At 36.9% G+C, this 18704-nt stretch overlaps 3 protein-coding genes across 3 annotated transcripts; 2 read left to right on the top strand and 1 right to left on the bottom strand.

The window, feature by feature from the left end:
* Positions 1–2885: 2885 nt before the first annotated feature.
* LOC114747931 (endoribonuclease YBEY, chloroplastic) lies at positions 2886–10053 on the top strand. The gene is made up of 14 exons (XM_028936279.1): positions 2886–2907; positions 3156–3217; positions 3855–4409; positions 4666–4917; positions 5020–5115; positions 5675–5852; positions 5996–6064; positions 6146–6246; positions 6415–6507; positions 7480–7551; positions 8030–8149; positions 8224–8274; positions 8898–9086; positions 9543–10053. The coding sequence occupies exons 1-14, from the start codon at positions 2886–2888 to the stop codon at positions 9708–9710; spliced, it is 2028 nt and encodes a 675-aa protein (XP_028792112.1). The 3' UTR covers positions 9711–10053.
* Positions 10054–13141: 3088 nt separating this feature from the next.
* Positions 13142–15400, bottom strand: LOC114747934 (early nodulin-93-like). The gene is made up of 4 exons (XM_028936282.1): positions 15149–15400; positions 14560–14621; positions 13659–13734; positions 13142–13464 (listed from the first exon to the last, which is right to left on the bottom strand). Exons 1-4 carry the CDS (start codon positions 15255–15257, stop codon positions 13367–13369), a joined length of 345 nt encoding a protein of 114 aa, XP_028792115.1. The 5' UTR covers positions 15258–15400; the 3' UTR covers positions 13142–13366.
* Positions 15401–16227: 827 nt separating this feature from the next.
* LOC114747932 (pentatricopeptide repeat-containing protein At4g18840-like) lies at positions 16228–17595 on the top strand. The gene has a single exon (XM_028936280.1). The coding sequence runs from the start codon at positions 16228–16230 to the stop codon at positions 17593–17595; it is 1368 nt and encodes a 455-aa protein (XP_028792113.1).
* Positions 17596–18704: the final 1109 nt, after the last annotated feature.

Raw genomic sequence — 18704 nt, 5'->3', positions numbered from 1 at the left:
CAAATGTGAAAATGACAGCATTTGCATCCTCCACCATCTGGTCAGTGTAGCCTCGTTGACGGGTCAACTGCTTCACCCAGCTTTTTACAATCTACATATCATGTCAACTTCTTCACTAAAATAAGCCATATTTGATAATAGTGAAACAATAGTTATTCCCGTATGCCAAAATAAAACGCCTTAGACTAAGAGCACAGTACCACCTCAAAACAATTCTCATCAACATGCAACACCAGATGCTATACAATGTCAATCTCCAATGAGGCAAAAGAACATCTTGAAGTAATTTTCTTCAATATATAAAATATGCTAGGGAACATCAAAGCCAAGCTTGACAAACAAGTAGCATGAGTAGATAGTCTGCTGTATACATAAGCCCATAGTGCAAGCTGCATTGATTTTGCCTTGGCCCTGCGATGCAATGACAACCACTCTACTACTAAAGATTCGTTAATTCCTGTATATGTTGAAACCCCCCGTGGTGGGTGGCACATAATGCATTTTGAAAATGACACTGAGAGCACAAAGATATGAATTAAGTAAGCATTTTGTGGCCAGCCACTCTCGAAGCCAAAAATCAACCAAGAACATGCTATTCTCTTGCTTCAATAAAAATATCCTTAACTGATGAAATGACAATGCATTTGCCGCATTGAAGCAGACATACAATTTAAGCTCAAAATTATAGCTACAAAAATATGGGGCACTCAACATGCCAAATGATTTATAGGATCCTCCAAAAAGAAAATAATCATACTAGTGGGGAGCAGGATCCTAAATCAAGAAGATAACTCTAATGGAGAAACGGACGAAATAGGAGTTTATGAAAGCCTTACCTGATCGAGGCGGGATAAAACTTCCTCTCTCTTTGCAGCTTCTTCTTTGCTCTCGTATAGCCCGGCATCAACCAAAAACTGATGAAAGAAAAAAGTTAATCCTTTTTGTTTTTGATAATAGAAATAATATCTATCCAATGATACTCGGAAATTACCTTCTCCAATTGTATGTTACGATAGATATCAGTCTCCGTGGGACCGGCAAGAGAGATGGGTTTCGTGATCCCATACTTATTCCCTTGTTGAGTTGGCGGAGTCGAAGAAACATTCGGACTCGGGGGACTCACCATTTCAGTACCCACCCAAGGAAGCGCTCGGGGCACTCAAGACCTAGATTAGAACGGACCCAGTACCTAGCCTCACTCACATGATCGCAGAAGACGACTATGCGAGGCTAGAAACTTGCAGATCCTCCGCATCTATGAACTGAAGCCTCGCACTTTCGGATTGGAGAGTTTAAAATTGAGAGGTCTGCGAAGGGGTTCAACAGAGGAAAGGAGATGAAGAAAAAACGTCGAAAGATAGTGACAAAAATTGAAGCTTTTTAGTGCGATTGAAACAGGTCAAACGCGCAGCGATGCAGAGCAAAGAGGGGAAGATCACGATTGAAACATGCTAGCAGAGCAAAGGAGGAGCAGTCGGTAGAGTGAGACAGACGGCGAAGAGCGCCAAAAAGGAAAGATCCAGAATGGGGAAAGACGGAGGAGTGGACTCCAGCAGATTCGGGGTCACGGTGGGCTAACGGGAGCGCTTGGAACTAACAAGTTCGATCGATCAAACACCCAAGGAGAGGGTCGGGAAAAAATCCCGAGTAACAAAAAAAAAAAAAGAAGTCGATCAGGCAATTCCATTGTTTTGCCTGATTTATGTACTCCGTGACCCTGCAAGATATTTTACTACTTTTTCCTTAATATTTTCAGCCTCACTTCATTATTTTCTCGAGAATATTCTGATACTGCTCAATTGGACATGGAGTATGATTCGTATCGGGTAAATATAATATGACCAGGGCATAAGTTATCCAAAAAAGGGAAGCTCCAATAATAAATGGGGAGAGGAAGAACACATAGGTCGATGCCTAAATTAAAATGATAAGATATTAGCATGGCGTCATATGTCATTATTAATCGGCTTTATCATATCTCGTCATGTTGATATTATTGCAGAGGGCGGCTGAGGGCTGAAATTTTCACTCGTTATTTTTTCCGAGTTTCCCTTTTTTGGGAAGAAATCTTATTCACATAGTTTTAGAAGCATGAGGTAACATTCATTATCAAAACAAATGAAGGATGTAATTATGAAAGTTGAAAAAAATTATCACATACTACCTCCGGTCATTGATATAAAATCCTATTTGACTTTCATTTTGATCCTAAATATAAGACCCCGATCCATTTTATCTCTCATATTTATACATTTTTTTCAAAATAGTCCTTCTAACAATGATAGTTATAGTCAATACACTTGATTAACAAAGATATTTTAAGAAAGACAACACCTATTTATGACAAATAACTAACTCAACTTACTTCTTTAATCTTCTCAAATTAGTCAACTGGCTCTTATAAATAGGAGTAGAGGTAGTATTACCATATTAATTTTTTAATTTTATTTATTCTTATAAATTTACCATATAATATAACATAAAAGTAAGAGAAATAAAAAAAATAAAGGGCTTGTTTGTACTTTGCGCATTCGAAGCTCCTTGCGAAGCACTTCATTTTCGGCGTTCACATCCTGGGCCTGAAACAGAAACACAGTCCAACTGAAACGATTCTCAGGTGCGGCATGATGTTGGGTTGATGTGGGATCCGTGCAAGCTTGGCCCGGCCCATATGTGTGCATGGTTGTTAATTTTTTAGTATACATTTAATTTATCACTAAATTGATAGGCCTTTTTTGTGTTAATACAATTTGTGGTCTCTCAAGAATTTTTTTATTTTAGTTTTAATCTTTCGAGTTTTAAACTATACATTTTGGTCCATCAAGAAGCAAAATGGTCCAGATTTATATTGAATTACATGGACCAATATTTTAGATAAAAAGATGATGGGTTTTGGTCCTTTAAGGGGTAAGATGGTTTAGATTTTTATGAAATTATAGAGACTAATATTTTAAACAGAGATAAATTTAAGAAACTAAAGCATATAATTTAAAATTTGATAGACTAAAATTAAAACAAGGACAAAGTCAAAAAACCAAAGATTATATTAAATTTTTTTTCACAGTTGTTGTGCTGTTGTTCAGCTAGAATCTTCTCTATCGTTTATACTACATCTGATTTTTGACTTTGGGCCACTTCAATGTCTCTTATGGCAGGATTAAACATCATTGCAGGAATTCTTAAGCCATGTGTTTATTTGTCCATTTCTTTATTGCCTGTAAATAGATATTTCTAGAGCAAGATATTTTTTTCCTTTAAAATAAGAATCTTATGAAACACTAACATACATTGCCATGGGACAAAGCAAGTCTCCCCTTTTCACCTGCCTTCGTTGCTTAAGCTTCTCCATTCATGTAACTCGATTGACATTACACTGAGATAAAATCCCAATTTAGGTGCATGATTATTGCAAAACCTAGATATTTTATTTATACGTGTGATTATTTAGTTTCTTCATTATTAAAGGCTGCTTTGCTGTCTTGCCAGAAAAGGAAATGTTGTTTTGTCCATGTTGCATTCATTCAATTATGCACCAACTCATGCATGCAAGCAACCACAGTTGGTTCATTTCTTGAATATGATATTTTAATCTGCATTTTTAGTTTAAAACCTACAGATCTTATAAAGAGCCGAGGAAAATCAAAGAGAACGCTTAATAGAATTATTAAATATTATTTTTTTTAGTTAACAACATATTTAAGAATTTAATTGTTGTTTAGTGTCTATTTGAGTGAATAAAATGGACTTTTTATTTTTTTTTCTTTTTTTTTTGGCCGTTACAAACTTTTTATTTCTGTATATTCTCTTAGCAGCATGAAAACATAGCATTACGCTGCTTACCTGGTCGTTAACAGCCCAAAATTCCCCAAAATCTGACACCAACCATCTCCTCTGCTTGGGGTAGGCAGCATCATCTCTCGCCTCCTTCGGCTCAGGTCACTGTCACATTAGCCTCAAGCGTTCAAAACTACTCAAAGCCAGCAACCTACAATTTCTTGGGAGCATTCTCTATGCTTCCTCGTCTTTCTCTTATCCTTCGCCCCCTTCACTCGCCTCCTTCACTCGCCGCTTTCTCCATGGCGCGTGCTATTTCGGGCGCCACCCAACTTCCCATCTGCCCGACCACGAACAATGCGACGTCTATCCATTCCTCTTTGCACCCGGGTTTTGTTCATTTTACGAATCGTTTACATGCTTCCCTGTCTTCAAAATCTTTTCTTTTTGGTCGGACGTTCCATGTTCTGTGTCGAAGCGGAGGCAATCATCTGGGTGCATTCGGGGGAGCTCGCGCTGAGCAGAGGGGGTATCGGAAGACGAGGAAGCGAACACCGAAGAATAAAGAGAAGGAGTTAGAACTCAGTGTCGACATTTGTATTGAAGAAGATTTGCCTGACGATGATGAAATATTGGTATACCGCGCCTCAATTTTACGTTTTTAAGATTTATGGCTTTAGTGATAATGTAAGATACTCTTTTCTTGCTTTTGGGCTTTAATTCTTCATCTGATAATTGAAAAGATAAAGGTATTGATGCTAATGTGAAGCTGGAAGGTTAGCAATGAATTAATTAAGTTTTGTTGAATAATTAACGCTTCACTTTATCTGCATTTCTACATGATGATTGAATAATTACCTTATCATTTCTGTCTTGTTTATCTGACTGCAGGGCATTGCTGAGATGCTCCGTCTAAATGTGCCAATGGCAATGAAGGTGGCATTTGATGGTTTGAAAGGTTCAGCATATAAAACAAGAGATCCTGCTATAACTGATGTTGGTGGGTTCGAAAGTGTTGAATTATCTGTGCTTCTCTGCAATGACGAATTTATTCAAAAACTTAACAAGGAATGGAGGGATGAGGATCATGCCACCGACGTTCTCTCAATGTCACAACATGTCCCTGGGCTCAAGCTTCCTATTGTAAGAATGCGAATTTTTCTAGCTGATGCTCTATGCTCGTTTTATAATAAATGAAAAAAACAGAACTTTCATTAAGTTGTTGATGGATTCCCTCATCTGCAGCTTATGTTGGGTGATATTGTCATTTCCGTGGAGACAGCTGCAAGACAAGCAGAGGAAAGAGGGCATACTCTTCTTGATGAGATACGCATCCTCTTGGTTGGTTTAATTAAATTCTAACGACTGTCTGATGAATGCTGAAGTTTATCATGCCCTTTGATATTATCTTTCCTCTCGTACAGGCATGTTTAAATTCACATTTGCGTGACCACAGCTTAAATTGCGGGAACGCTTTAAAAAAAAAAAATTATTTATTTAAATTATTGATGTAACTTTGGTGCTTTTGGTTGGTCCTTTGAACGATCATGCATCTGGACGATGATAAATCATTTATCACAAATCTCTCAAGAAACTGATCATAAATCATAGAAGTAAAGAAGAAAAGCTAAACCAATTGGCACAGGTACCAATGGATTGCATGTTTTTGCTACCAAATACAAAGTAAGAGGAAGGACCCTGCACTGAAAAATTAAACTGCTGAGGAAGAAAAATTGCAATATTTACATCTTATTTTATTATTGAAATTTTAGAAGAAATTATGCCATAAACTTTCACTCATTCAACTTTAAGCTTGGGTCTATTTCCCTGGTTTATCTAAGATTTTTATTTATTTATGTAAATTGAACATTGAAAGTGTAATAACTTCATATTTATGCAGGTTCATGGCCTATTACATCTTTTGGGATTTGACCATGAACTAAGTGAAGAAGCTGAAGCTGAAATGGAGAGAGAGGAGGAACTACTTCTGAAGAGTCTTGGTTGGAAAGGAAAAGGACTAATACAAAGTGCATGCGATGCTGAAACCAATTTAAGTTCTCACCAATACAGTTCAGATGGTAATTGTACTTTTGCTGATAGGCTGCAGCAATATACCTCTTGCTGTATCATCTATTGGTCCTACACACCATTTATTGAAATATTGTCATTTGCATATATCGAAGTATATGGGAACGTAATCTTACAGTTGGATTGTCAAAAGACAGGAAGAAAGAAGGCAGTCTTAGATTTTATAAACCAAAGTTCAGTTATATCTTCTGCGATATGGATGGTGAGATCATGCTGAGACATAATCTCTATATATTCTTTGGTGCTGTTTCTGGGTTTTAATAGTCTCCTGTATCATGTAAAGGAACATTGTTGAACAGCAAAAGTCAAATTACTCCTACAACTGTCATGGCGTTAAGAGAAGCCTTGTCAAGGGGTGTGAAAATTGTCATAGCTACTGGAAAAGTAAGCTCATATAGTCTCAAACTTGTTATTGCATCGTATTAAATTTTTTAAGATAGGCCAGTATGTTTTATCTTTAGTACCGTCTGTCTCAGTAAAATTTCTGATTCACTATATGTCGATATTGGCTGACATAAGATCTGACATATAGTGTTGAACATTTGGAAATAGGCTCGTCCAGCTGTTATAGATATTTTTAAGATGGTGGACTTGGCTGGAAAAGACGGAGTTGTGTCAGAATTTTCCCCTGGTGTTTTCTTACAGGTTACTATTTTATCTCTGGACCTTTGATGTTCATGATGAAGATTTATTCAGCAAGACACTACTTATTTGTAGCTTATAGTCTTGCCCCATGTCATATTCTCTTCTCATGCGTATGCTTGCATTCTTCTTTGCATCACAATTGTGTTTACATGAAACAACTCCTATTCAGTTCTTTCTGGTTCGCTGTTAATGTGGATAGTTTAGGTGTCCCTATCTCTTAGAGGGTCCAACAATACCAAAACTAGGAAAGGGCAAAGTTAAGAGTGCCTGAAAGGGCAAAACATACCAAAAAGAAAAACCCTTGAAAGAGTTGGACTGGCAATCCCAACGGTCAGCATAGCAAGTAATCAAATCATGTGTTATCCTGGCAGTCTAAGCTCCCACCTACACTTGCATATCTCTGTTATTTATATTTATATACCGAGTGATATGAGTCCTTGATGGGAGAGCAGCTGCTCAAACATCATTCAGCAGAAGAAAATAATGTGTATGTTCCAAAATAAAGTGATGGTATAAAGCATCGTAGACACTTAAAGGGCTTCCTCTAATTGAAAGCACTTAAACTACATATTAAGTAAACTACATATTTTTCCCCATACGATGCATGGAATAGATAATAATCTAAGTTTTTGGAAAATCATGCTTTTTTTTTTTTAAGATTTTCTAGCCACATGTTTTAGGATTTAAACTCTACTAAAATGCCAAAAAAGTGGAAAGAATTAAAAAAATTACAAAAACCCAATAAGATGTGTGGATAAAGATTGAGGGTAAAAAAATTGCGTGAAACTTGAGGAGAGGGGAGTCATGTTATTCATAACTTATAAAATAATGTGGCTTTGTATAAATGCTATATTTTATGTTGATATTAAACAGCATGAAATCTTTGAATTTGATCTTACATATAATTTTGCCTGCTGTATAAGTTCCCTGCTTTAGGCTGAGCCTTGCATTTCGTGCACCACTTGATTTCAGGGGTTGCTTGTTTATGGTAGACAGGGTCGGGAAATTTTTAGAAGCAACTTAGACCCAAATGTCTGTAGAGAGGTAATTTATATCAATTTTAGTCTTAATGCCTGTGAGATTTTACCATTTTCTGTAAATTAATTCATCTTACAAAGTGAAAAACAAGTATTTTCTTTTTCACCCAAAAGAAAAAAAATAAGAAGTATTTTTCTTGGATCAATCATGCAGAACTGTGTCCTCTTGGATTTTGTTGTAATTGTGAGCTACTCACTAGTTAACTCCGTATTCCACAGTTCTTTGTGTGCGTACCAAATCTATTTCTGACTTTGTAGCAGAACACTTGTGGAACCAGCTTATATTTCATCTGCCATAACGATTTCAGTGTATAGTCTGAGTTTTAGGAGAATGGATTTATTCATGTATCCATGGAAACTAATTTCATATCTCAGTCATAAAACCAACAAATTTAAAATATCTAATTATTTATTATTAATTTCATTGCTCTATGGAAAATTTATTGTCATTTTTAAGAGAAAGAAGTACGCTTTTTTAATTGCAGGCATGCATCTACTCTTTGGAAAATAAGGTTCCACTTATTGCATTCTGTGAGGGGCGCTGCTTAACCCTTTTTGATCACCCACTGGTTGATTCATTGCATACAGTATATCATGAACCCAAGGTAATACAACATTGTATATTCTTTCTTGCATTCTGTTCGTCATTCCCTTCTATTTATGTGAAAAATCTTTGCAGGCAGAGATCATGCCTTCTACTGAACATCTCTTGGCTGCTGCTGACATACAGGTAGGCACTGCCAAAATATTTGCTTCTGGTTTGAGTTCATGAATAGGGTTCCTACGGATGCTTGATGATATTCAAGATTAATTACCTACATCACTACTGGAACTCCAGAAAGCTGAAATGAAAATTCTATGATATTTCTTCAATTTCTTTAAGGAACAGTGAAAAAGGTACTACAAGGAACTCAAACAGAACCCTTTGCAAAGATTAAGTGGCAATGGTGGGCGTGCCAATGGCTAAGAGAAAAGAGAAAATGCGGTAAACCAAGGTTGCTAGACATCTCCCCAAAGCCTTCTCCAGATTTTGCCTCCCTGGTTAATCTCACAATCCCCGCTTTGTATTGATCTTCCCCAGCTAGCTTCCTCTAGAAACTCACTAAAAGCAAACATGTGCCTCCTTACCCTCTGGACTATTCTCCAAACTGTTTTTAAGTCATGCCCTAAATGACATGTACAAGGTGTCATGTTCATCTTTTGTCCATCTGTTTGTCTGTGAATTTCACTGTTATCATTTTCCCAGAAAGCCCATTAAAGGTCTAGAATTGTTACAACTGTAGTGAAGGACCTAATTTATTATTATCCGTGTCATTTTGGGTTCTTGCTAACACTAGTCTTTTGGTTCTGCAGAAAATGATTTTCTTTGACACTGCTCAGAGAGTGGCTAGCACATTGCGGCCACACTGGTCAGAGGCAACATCTGATCGTGCCAGAGTTGTTCAAGCTGTGCCAGACATGCTTGAAATTGTACCTTTGGGAACTTCAAAGGGGAATGGAGTAAAAATCCTTTTAGATCATTTGAGGGTTACCGCTGAGGAGGTAGCGCACTGATTTGTTTCTCCTCTGATGGTTTTTGCATTTTCTCTCTCTCTTGGCTTGTTGGCATTTGTGTTTATTTTACGGGGGAGTTTCTCCTGGGAACTCTAACGATAACACTATTCATGTGTCTGATAGCGTTGTATGCTTTAATATTTCATGTAAGAAAAATCTAGTATGTTAAATGGGAAATGCAGACATTTTAGTTAATTCACTGTTTAAAAAGTACACAACCATATTCTAGCTTAGTGTGTTCAATGACCCGATTGCATATCACTTGGCCTGGCATATATCTTCTGAAATTTTCAAGCATACATTGAGAGGACAAATATCAGTTCCAGAATTGTTGATCTGTGATGTAAATCAGATTTGAGGCGCGGTTTCAATTCTCTCGTCTAAGAACGTGGCTATATTGACTTCCATCAGTGCATTTCCCCACCTCTAATTACTTATTTGCAGATAATGGCTATTGGTGATGGAGAAAATGATATCGAGATGCTTGAGCTGGCTTCTCTTGGCATTGCTCTCAGTAATGGAGCAGAAAAGACAAAAGCAGTGGCCAATGTAATAGGTGTGAGTAATGACGAAGATGGTGTTGCTGACGCCATTTACCGATACGCATTCTGAGCTCCAGCGAAACTGGAATGAGAGAGTCTGCAGAATAATTGTTGAGGGGTCAAAGCGGTTGCCCCTAATTAATTTTTTTCCAAGATACTTTTTCCTTCTTCCAAGAATTAAAGGGGAAGAAATTGTTGTCTCACACATGTCATTGACAAGTATAATCGGTAACTTATGGCTGACGCATAAAGGCCTGTTAGCCTTGCTTCCTTTTTACTCTCTAGAATTCAGTATATTTAGGAATTATAAAGAAGGGGGAATCCGTGAATCCCTAAGAACAACTTCATTGCTTAAATTAGGGTCTGTATTCATTTTTTACTTCATAGACTCATAACTGCGATCAATTATTGGACGTCATATCAAGTTCTTGCGCCCTAACGGTTGTTCTTTTATCATAAAATTGTTTCAGAAATCAATGTCATCCTAACTCCTTAAACAATTCACATTATAGATTCAATGCGAAGGTAATTATGTGAGGGCCTTGTCTTGACTTTCTCGGAGCCAGCTGATCTATCTTGGTCGATAGATGGGAAGATATCTTCTTTTGCTTATGGTGTCTCTGATATGGGAATTTCTATGCGTTCTTTTAGGAGATTAAAAAATAAAAATTGTTTCTGGAAGACCAAACTTTTTATGTTTAAAATAAGTTTTCAGATAAGCTTTTCGGAAATTTAGTAAGTTATCCACAAAATGTATTCAATTTTCAGTTATTGTAATTTTAAAATTTTCATCCTACGTCGATTCTTCTTTTCATTGATTGGAAATTTTGATTGAAGGAAATATAAAGATGTTTAGGTTGGCCTAATGACTACTCTGCTGGTCCTATTTATAATATACTTTTAGCATATTTTACATAAATTAAGAAATATTTTAAACTGCTTCATTAAAATATAATATACTCCTCCGGTCCTAATTATAAGACCCAATTGACTTATTTGAGAAGATTAAGGAAGTAAGTTAAGTTGGTTATTTATAATAAATAAGTATTGTCATTCCTAAAATATCCTTGTTAATTAAGTATATTAGCTAAAACTATCATTATTAGAAGGATTATCTTGAAAAAAAATACATAAATATAAGAGACAAAATGGATTAGGGTCTTATAATTAGGACCAAATAAAAAGTCAAATGGGGTCTTATAATAAGGACCGGAGGAGTATTTTTTTAATTTTGTCCTTATTTAATATATATATCTTTTTTAAAAAATAACTATCTATACTATAAAAAATAAGGACAAAATAATATATTCATAACAACAATTTAATGAAATGATTTATAAATAGAATAAAAAAACATTTTCTGTATTTTATAAATAGCACAGGCGAGTATTTTCATATAGAATATTAAAAAAATCATCATTTCCGTTTACACGTATTTGTAGATTCTGCGCAAGAGGAAAGATAAATAGACCACCGAAAAGTAAAGCAAGATTAATAATGCTATTAACTGATACTGTTCATCTTTCCACTTGAATTTCAAAATTTCAATACCATCAACACATTTTATAGCATGCAAGAGCGACGAAGGGATGAAAGATGATTTAAATTCAGCGAGATAATGTTATTTTCTTTCTTCCATAAATGGGACCTGAACCAGAAGTAGAAGCAATTTGGTAATATGCTTTGCTGCCTCTAGCTGTAATTACTATTAAGACCAGTCCTAATAAAAGCTGCTGGAAACTAACTCCATTTAGACACTAGAGACGTTTAAATAGCTCTTCGAAGCCTTCTTTGATATGACTGCCTTGGGACTGTGCGAGTTTTGAGCTCTCTTCCTTTGAGGAATTTGCCGCTTCGCTAAATCTTCCACACATTTCACGTCTGAGAGGGATGTGAAGGCTCTGGATTTACTCCTTCCGTTCTTTATTATAAGAAACATTTGATGCTTATGGCATGTTTCTATATATAAGAAACACTTAAAAATTGTCTCTACTTTTTTGTGTTGATTTCCTATTTTACCCATATTTATTGTCTCCAACTCACACTTTCTCTCCCTCCTACTTCTCTTTCTTTTAATAATTTAATTGTTCTCTCTCATACTCTCTCTCTTTATTAATGAGGGTATTTTTGGGAAAAAAATTATATTTTTTACACATTGATTGTTCTTAACTAATTTTGACTGCTTTTTTGATCACGTAATTCGGTTATTTGTCTCTTATAATAAGGAACGGAGGGAGTACCTTCGTAGAACTTGGAAAGCCCTCTCCTGCAGATTACACAAAGGGATTCATTTGAGCAAAGGAATATACAAAATTTAAATTAAGCATGATGCCCAAAAGGCTCGAAGTTTTCTCAAGGCACTTACTTGATGGGAAGTTGAGCCAACATCTCTGAAAAATCATGCAGAGGCTCATCTGAAAATGAGGACGAGGATGACAAAGACAATGAGGATGCATCTGATGAATGTGATGACGATGTTGATTCCAAAAACTGGCTTGAGTCTTTACAACAGGATACGACGAATGCAGATTCAGGGATTTCTTTTGCAGAAGCTACATTAGGGCTGGTAGCTTTGCTTCTCTTGTCTGTAGCTGTAACTGTATCCATCGAAACTCTCAAGAGGATCAAGGAAGAAGCTAGGTGGGTAAGGGCTTTTCCCCTGTATTTCTGACCCTAAACAGAAAAGTGAAGTGGGATATTAATATAGACATGCCATAGAAGGTTATGCAGTGTTTTTGTACGAGAAAATTTAACCAGAACTATAAGCTCTTCATATTATAATGTTCTCAGTTACCTTTTCGTTGCACCTTAAGATCGTCATTTTATAGTACATTCTATTGAATCTAGTGTGGTTTCCTAAGGTTATGCCAGGCACTATCTATGTTTCCAAATTCTATGCTTTGTCTCCATATAGGGGTATCAAATAACAACAAAATATGAGAATGGTACGCTGGAATTTCATCCGTATGTCGAGCCCAGTCCGTTGGCATGTTAGATCTTGCCAAATAAAGTTTTGAATCCAAGCTTAACATCAGACAACTAAAATCCTAAAACAAACCCACGTTGGGGGGTAGGGGTGGATCACCTACCTCGAAACGAACTGTCTCTGCCTTCGCACGAAGCATCTTGAATTTCGTTGCATAACGAGATTCCTTTGGAATGAACCTGAAACTTAATTGACAAGGTTGTTTACGATGCTCTTTTAACAGGCATTTTGGCAGGTTTGTGTAATAATACAGATCAAAGGCATCCTAGTTTCAGTCATGCTTTTTTCATCACTGAAGACGGTTATTTCTTTCTTTCATCTCTTGCTGCACATATTTTGACCATTCAATCCATTTAATCGTGCATAAATAACAAAAGACCAAGCTGATGACTCTTTCAATCGAATAATTTTTTAGTGTATCGGCACTGAATTTTTCCAATTACGATTCGCTCTGGTTAATAGTCATAGGTAGCAGGCGGAATGTTTAGCCAGGGTGAGTAAATAGCGAACACAGAAAACAAGGCAATGCCAAAAAAGGGCAGCTTAAATTACACTTCATGTAGCCACAGGAAATGGAAATTCCATGGTACACATTTTTTATTCAAAAACACAAATCTATAAGCTCATACAAAAGAGGAAAACAAAAATTTGCAGTAGGGCTAGTCAGATGCAGATCCATTACAAGAAGTAGAACTGTGACAAGGACGTCCAAGTTGTGGTTTTGAAGTTAGAATTGTTGATTATCTTTGGCGTCTCAAAGAGTCCTCAAGCCGGGAGTTTTTTCTTGCACATTCCAAGATGGTCTTATCAGCAGTGATGAAGTACGCAGCAATTGTAGCTGTTCAGGAAACAAGAATCTGATGTTAATTATGTGAATGAATTCAAACTTCGGATGACGGGAGGGACAAGTAAATAGGTTACGCGTTTTATTCCCAAATAGATCAGCAGCACAAAATGAATCCTAGTCCTTCATGATTGAATTTCAGCATTAAGGTAAACCTTTTTCAGAACTATATAAATTTGACATCATACCTGCAGAAATAATAAGTGCCTGAGCAGTGTAATTGAGGTTTGCTTTAGCCCAGGGAACTGTACGGACTGCAACCAACTGAAAATTGAAGACAAGAATGAAATAAACTTCAATAGAAGAATATAATATTAGAGATGAAGCAAAATTGGGTGCTATTTTCACGCGCGACATATCACTGTCAGTGACAGCCAAACGTTCATGCATCAGTAATCACTAGATTTCCACATCACACTCTTGATTAAGTGCCAGAAGTCTGTAGCCCAGAAGATTAGTTCCGAAACTTCAAAAAAGTCTCTACTCAAACCTGTCATGTGAAAGTTCAATTTAACAATGTTTTTCCTACATGACAATGACATCTGTGGTGTATTGGCATTAAGATGCTCAATAATTTCACCACATCACTATATGATTGTGAGCTGACAGCATACAGGCAATTTCGGGCAGTCAAATATGGCCACAAAAGAAATGATGTAGAAAAACAGAGCAATACCAAACTGTTCAACAGCTGTCTAACGAACAAAGAATTTAGACATGGAATTTAAAATTGCTGATATCATGATTTTGATCGCTCAAAGGCAAGGATCAGAACAAGAAGAAAAAATTCCAACTTTTAACTAGTGATTGTTAATTAATGAATGACACTGAGGGTTAAGTTACTTCCCCCAGGGGAGAACTACACAGACTTATCAGAAATACTTTACTAATATGATTTTTTTTTAACGCCAATTATTCGCATGATTTATGACAGCAAGATCACCAAAATATAGTATCTCATCACAAAAAGAAAATGCTACACCTAGAAAACAAACAGATATCCTTTAAAAAAGAAAACTCTAACTAAAAAGAGGTTCAGCACCGCCATTAGAAGTAAGAGACCAACAATCTAAAAAGTAAAAAATATACCGTGGGAACAGCACTGGCAATGCAAGCAATGGAAGCTGCCCTAAATCCAGCACGAACTCCTTCTGAAATTGAAGCAAAGGATAACATGAATGATGATGTCCAGTTTAGAGCGTCATTTGACAAGATGTTAAAATAATATAGCAGGATGTCCAGCTTCTTAGTTTCCCTATTTTCTTGGTTATTATGAGGAGATCCCTCATCAATCAAAGCAGTTGTTATTTGCCTTTCTAAATCAACTAGAGAGATACACTTTCATGAAAATTCAATAAGGGTAAAGTGTTATTTAAACGTATATGAAAGATGATGATTAAATTTAATAGATAAATTTCGGTGAGCAAATCAGAGAACAAGCAATTCGTATAACATCATTAATCACGTGGTTCCCATTCAAACCAATCAAGTAGACAGGGATCTTGTTTAAAATACACAATTAAACTCCGAAAAAAGATGAACCACAAAAATATAAATCGCCCCATTTCAATTCCCACCATTTCCCAAGATTTCTCAGAAAACAAAGAGAGCACGCTCCATGTAAATGATCTACAATACGAACAAGTCTCAAATCAGATAAAATAAAAAATAATGATACCATCAGTGCATAGCTTAGTCCTCAAAATCTTCTGCTCTTCAGCTGGAGAAGCAATTAAGAAGCCTTTTGTCTGCGAGAGCATATCCCTGAGCTCGGACGGAATACCCATTCTATTCCCTTCCCAAGATTAACTGCAAGACAATCTCTGTGCTTCTTATAAAGTGCCACAGCAGGAGACGTGGTAGAATTTCGCTATGACCTATTCCGCGGCCAGGTTCCTTGAACCGAGCCACCTCTGAAGCAAAGCAAAGAGCGGTTTTGCTCGTGGCGGCCTACAAATTTCCCAGTTGGCGATGAAATTGTCTTAATTAATATTATGATATTTAATATAATACTTATTTAACTAATTTAATTAAATTAAAAAAGTTAAGTAAATTAATTAACTATAAGAAAAGTAATATATTTTTCTTAAAATATTATAATTATCTTTTTTAATATTTTTTTCCCTCTTCTACTTGTGGTTGAGAGAATATTTATAAAGATAATTTTAAAAAAATTAATAAATATAATAAATGAGTTTTATATTCAAAATTAAAACTAACTCAAAAATTAATTCTTATATTAAGGACGTGTTTTTTAAACAAATAAAATAAATAAATAGAGTACTTGTGTTGTGCACGTGCCAACTGAGGCTTGACATGTGCTAGAGGCCATGAGACAGTCGTCTATTTGTCGTCTTTCTCGTCATCCCCATAGTGTTTTAAGAACCTACTCCGGGACACGAAAAATCTGGCGGGGGCAGCTGAAGCTGGCTTCCCTCCGCTTGCCTCCTGGGTCAAGAGTCCATCCATTTCCCTCCATTTATATTAAAATCTCATGCATCCGCTTCTATTAACAACCTTGACTGTCCGCTACCGCTAATTCTTCTTCTTCTTCGTCATAACTCATTCCCGTGGGTCGGCACCGCTCTTCCTTCCGGTGTCAGAAGTGCAAAATTAGCTATTACTATTTCTGGATTACAAATGAACTCTTATAATTATCACATGAAGTAGTACATCATAACCACCCTGGCTTTATTACACCACTGCAAGTACTCCAAATCCATTCACTTGGTGCTAAAATGCGGTGCACAGCTAACCATGCGTCAACTTTATCAAATTCAGGCCCAACTTTTCGTTTTCCCTCTATTTCCCGATTCTAAATCTATTGACCCCAACATCATCGCCGTTAAGCTCATAGGGGTATGTGGCGCCCGCGCTAATGCGCACCACGGTGCTTTAATCTTCACTCATTACCTTTCAAACCCAAATATCTTCGCTTACAATGCCCTTCTCAAAGCATTTGCTCAGAACAATCTCTGGCAAGGTACGATATATCACTTCAACAAGCAATTGTTAACGCCTGATGCTCCAAACCCAGATGAGTACACGTTCACTTCCGTTCTCAAGGCATGCGCTGGACTTGCCTGGCCGGTAGAAGGTGAAAAGGTTCATTGCATTGTCACTAAATATGGATGCGAATCAAACCTTTTTGTGTGTAACTCGCTGGTGGATTTATCTTTTAAAGTGGGTCAGCTTGGGAATGCTCAGAAGCTATTTAATAAGATGATTTTTAGAGATATTGTATCTTGGAACACTTTACTTTCTGGTCATTGTTTAAGTGGAAACACCAATCAGGCAAGGTGGATTTTCGATGGGATGGGTGAGAAAAACACGGTTTCTTGGTCGACGATGATTAGTGGCTATGCAAAGATGGGCAAGTTATATGAAGCACGCCAGCTTTTTGATAAAATGCCAGAGAGAAATGGAGTTTCATGGAACGCAATGATTTCTGGTTATGCCCAAAATGAGAAGTATTCCCATGCTATAGAGTTATTTCACCAAATGCAACAACAGAGTAATCTGGTGCCCAATGATGTTACACTCGTTAGTGTATTGTCTGCTTGTGCACAGCTTGGAGCACTTGATTTAGGGAAGTGGATTGATAGATTTATAAAGCGAAACAAGATAAAGCTGAGTCTGTTTTTAGGCAACTCACTGGCTGATATGTATGCAAAGTGTGGATGCATAGTGGATGCTAGGCTTGTTTTTGATTCAATGCAGGAAAAAGACGTGACCTCTTGGACTATTATAATCACCGGCTTAGCAATGCACGGGCATGCAAATGAAGCCTTCATCTGCTTTAGAGAAATGATTGAACATGGAATGAGGCCTTGTGATATAACTTTCATGGGGCTACTAACAGCATGTACGCATGCTGGACTGGGTGATGAGGGGCTGGACTATTTTCATATGATGGACCAAGTGTATGGAATTTCTCCTAAGATTGAACACTACGGGTGCGTGGTTGATCTTCTTAGCCGCACTGGTCATCTAAAAAAAGCTGAGAATTTGATCATCTCAATGCCTATGGAGCCTAATGTCATAGTTTGGGGTGCACTTCTTGGTGGAGCTGGGAATGCGGGCTGGCGGTGCGGATATGGGCCAACCCGCAGCGGTGCGGGCTGAAGTAGCCCGCACTTTGGCGGGCTGGCAAAAGCCCGCTGGCCCGCCTAACTTTTTTTTTTAAAAAAAAATTATTATTTGTATAAGTTTGAACTTAGTTTGTAATGTTAAAATTAGACTTGAAGTTTTAAACTTGAGTAATGAGTTATAATAAAATAATGTGAGGATTAATTTATAATTTGAGAAGATATTTTAGAAAACTAACACATATTTTTTCCTAAATAATTAATTTGACTATTTTTCTTATCCAAATTAATTAAATAGATATTTTATGTATGTATTACATATGCAATTACATGGATGAGAAGATGTAAATATGAAATTTGGGGGTTAAAATCCTCCAATTATGTTGTATAACATATTAGAAATTATATAAAAATTATAATTTTAAAAAAAAAAAAGCGGGCTAGTTGGCGGGCTAGCCCGCTGCGGAACGGGCTAAAAACGGTGCGGGTTGGAGAAGCCCACACCTTAGCGGGCTGACATTTTGCCAACCTAAGCCCGTCATTTTTGGCGGGCTGGCGGGCAGGCCCAGCCCGTATTACCAGCTCTACTTCTTGGTGGGTGTAGGATATATAAAGATGCAGAGAGAGGTGTTCGCATAGCTCAACGCATTCTGGAACTGGATCCTGACCACTCTGGAAGCTATGTCTATATTGCTAATATACATGCTTCAAAGGGAAGGCTAGATGATGCAGCTAAGTGTAGGTTGAGAATGCGAGATAACGGAGTAATAAAAACACCTGGGTGTAGTTGGATAGAGGTGGATAATACTGTTCATGAGTTCTTCATGGGAGACTTGGACTCACATCCGCAGTCGGAAAAGATTAGTTTAATGATTAGAGAATTAAGATGGAGATTGAAGCTAGCTGGATACAAACCTAAGACAGACATTGTGGTACATAATGTGGATGAAGAAGAAAAGGAGGATGCTTTATCCATTCACAGCGAGAGGTTGGCAACAGCATTTGGGCTAATTAGTACTGGTCAAGGAACGACAATTAGAATAGTAAAAAATCTGCGAGTTTGCGAAGACTGCCATGATGCTATAAAGATGATCTCTCAACTTGTTCAGAGAGAAATTATTGTGCGTGACCGTACTCGGTTCCATC

Source organism: Neltuma alba, unplaced genomic scaffold (assembly GCF_004799145.2).
Source record: "Neltuma alba isolate B1F8T4 unplaced genomic scaffold, ASM479914v2 tig00005512_pilon, whole genome shotgun sequence".
In the NCBI taxonomy this organism is placed as follows: domain Eukaryota; kingdom Viridiplantae; phylum Streptophyta; class Magnoliopsida; order Fabales; family Fabaceae; genus Neltuma; species Neltuma alba.
Note: the sequence above shows the minus strand (reverse complement) of the source record. Positions and strands in the feature narration are given on the sequence as shown.

What these genes read in the sequence shown, in the direction of transcription:
- LOC114747932 (XM_028936280.1), top strand. Translation starts at nt 16,228, where the DNA reads ATGCGTCAACTTTATCAAATTCAGGCCCAACTTTTCGTTTTCCCTCTA.
- LOC114747934 (XM_028936282.1), bottom strand. Translation starts at nt 15,257, where the DNA reads ATGGGTATTCCGTCCGAGCTCAGGGATATGCTCTCGCAGACAAAAGGC. An exon ending in GACTAAGCTATGCACTGATG is followed by an intron (nt 14,622 to 15,148) that starts GTATCATTATTT and finishes CTTCAATTTCAG; the next exon opens with AAGGAGTTCGTGCTGGATTT. An exon ending in GGCACTTATTATTTCTGCAG is followed by an intron (nt 13,465 to 13,658) that starts GTATGATGTCAA and finishes TTTCCTGAACAG; the next exon opens with CTACAATTGCTGCGTACTTC.
- LOC114747931 (XM_028936279.1), top strand. Translation starts at nt 2,886, where the DNA reads ATGGGTTTTGGTCCTTTAAGGG. An exon ending in CTGGGCTCAAGCTTCCTATT is followed by an intron (nt 4,918 to 5,019) that starts GTAAGAATGCGA and finishes CCTCATCTGCAG; the next exon opens with CTTATGTTGGGTGATATTGT. An exon ending in ATGAGATACGCATCCTCTTG is followed by an intron (nt 5,116 to 5,674) that starts GTTGGTTTAATT and finishes ATATTTATGCAG; the next exon opens with GTTCATGGCCTATTACATCT.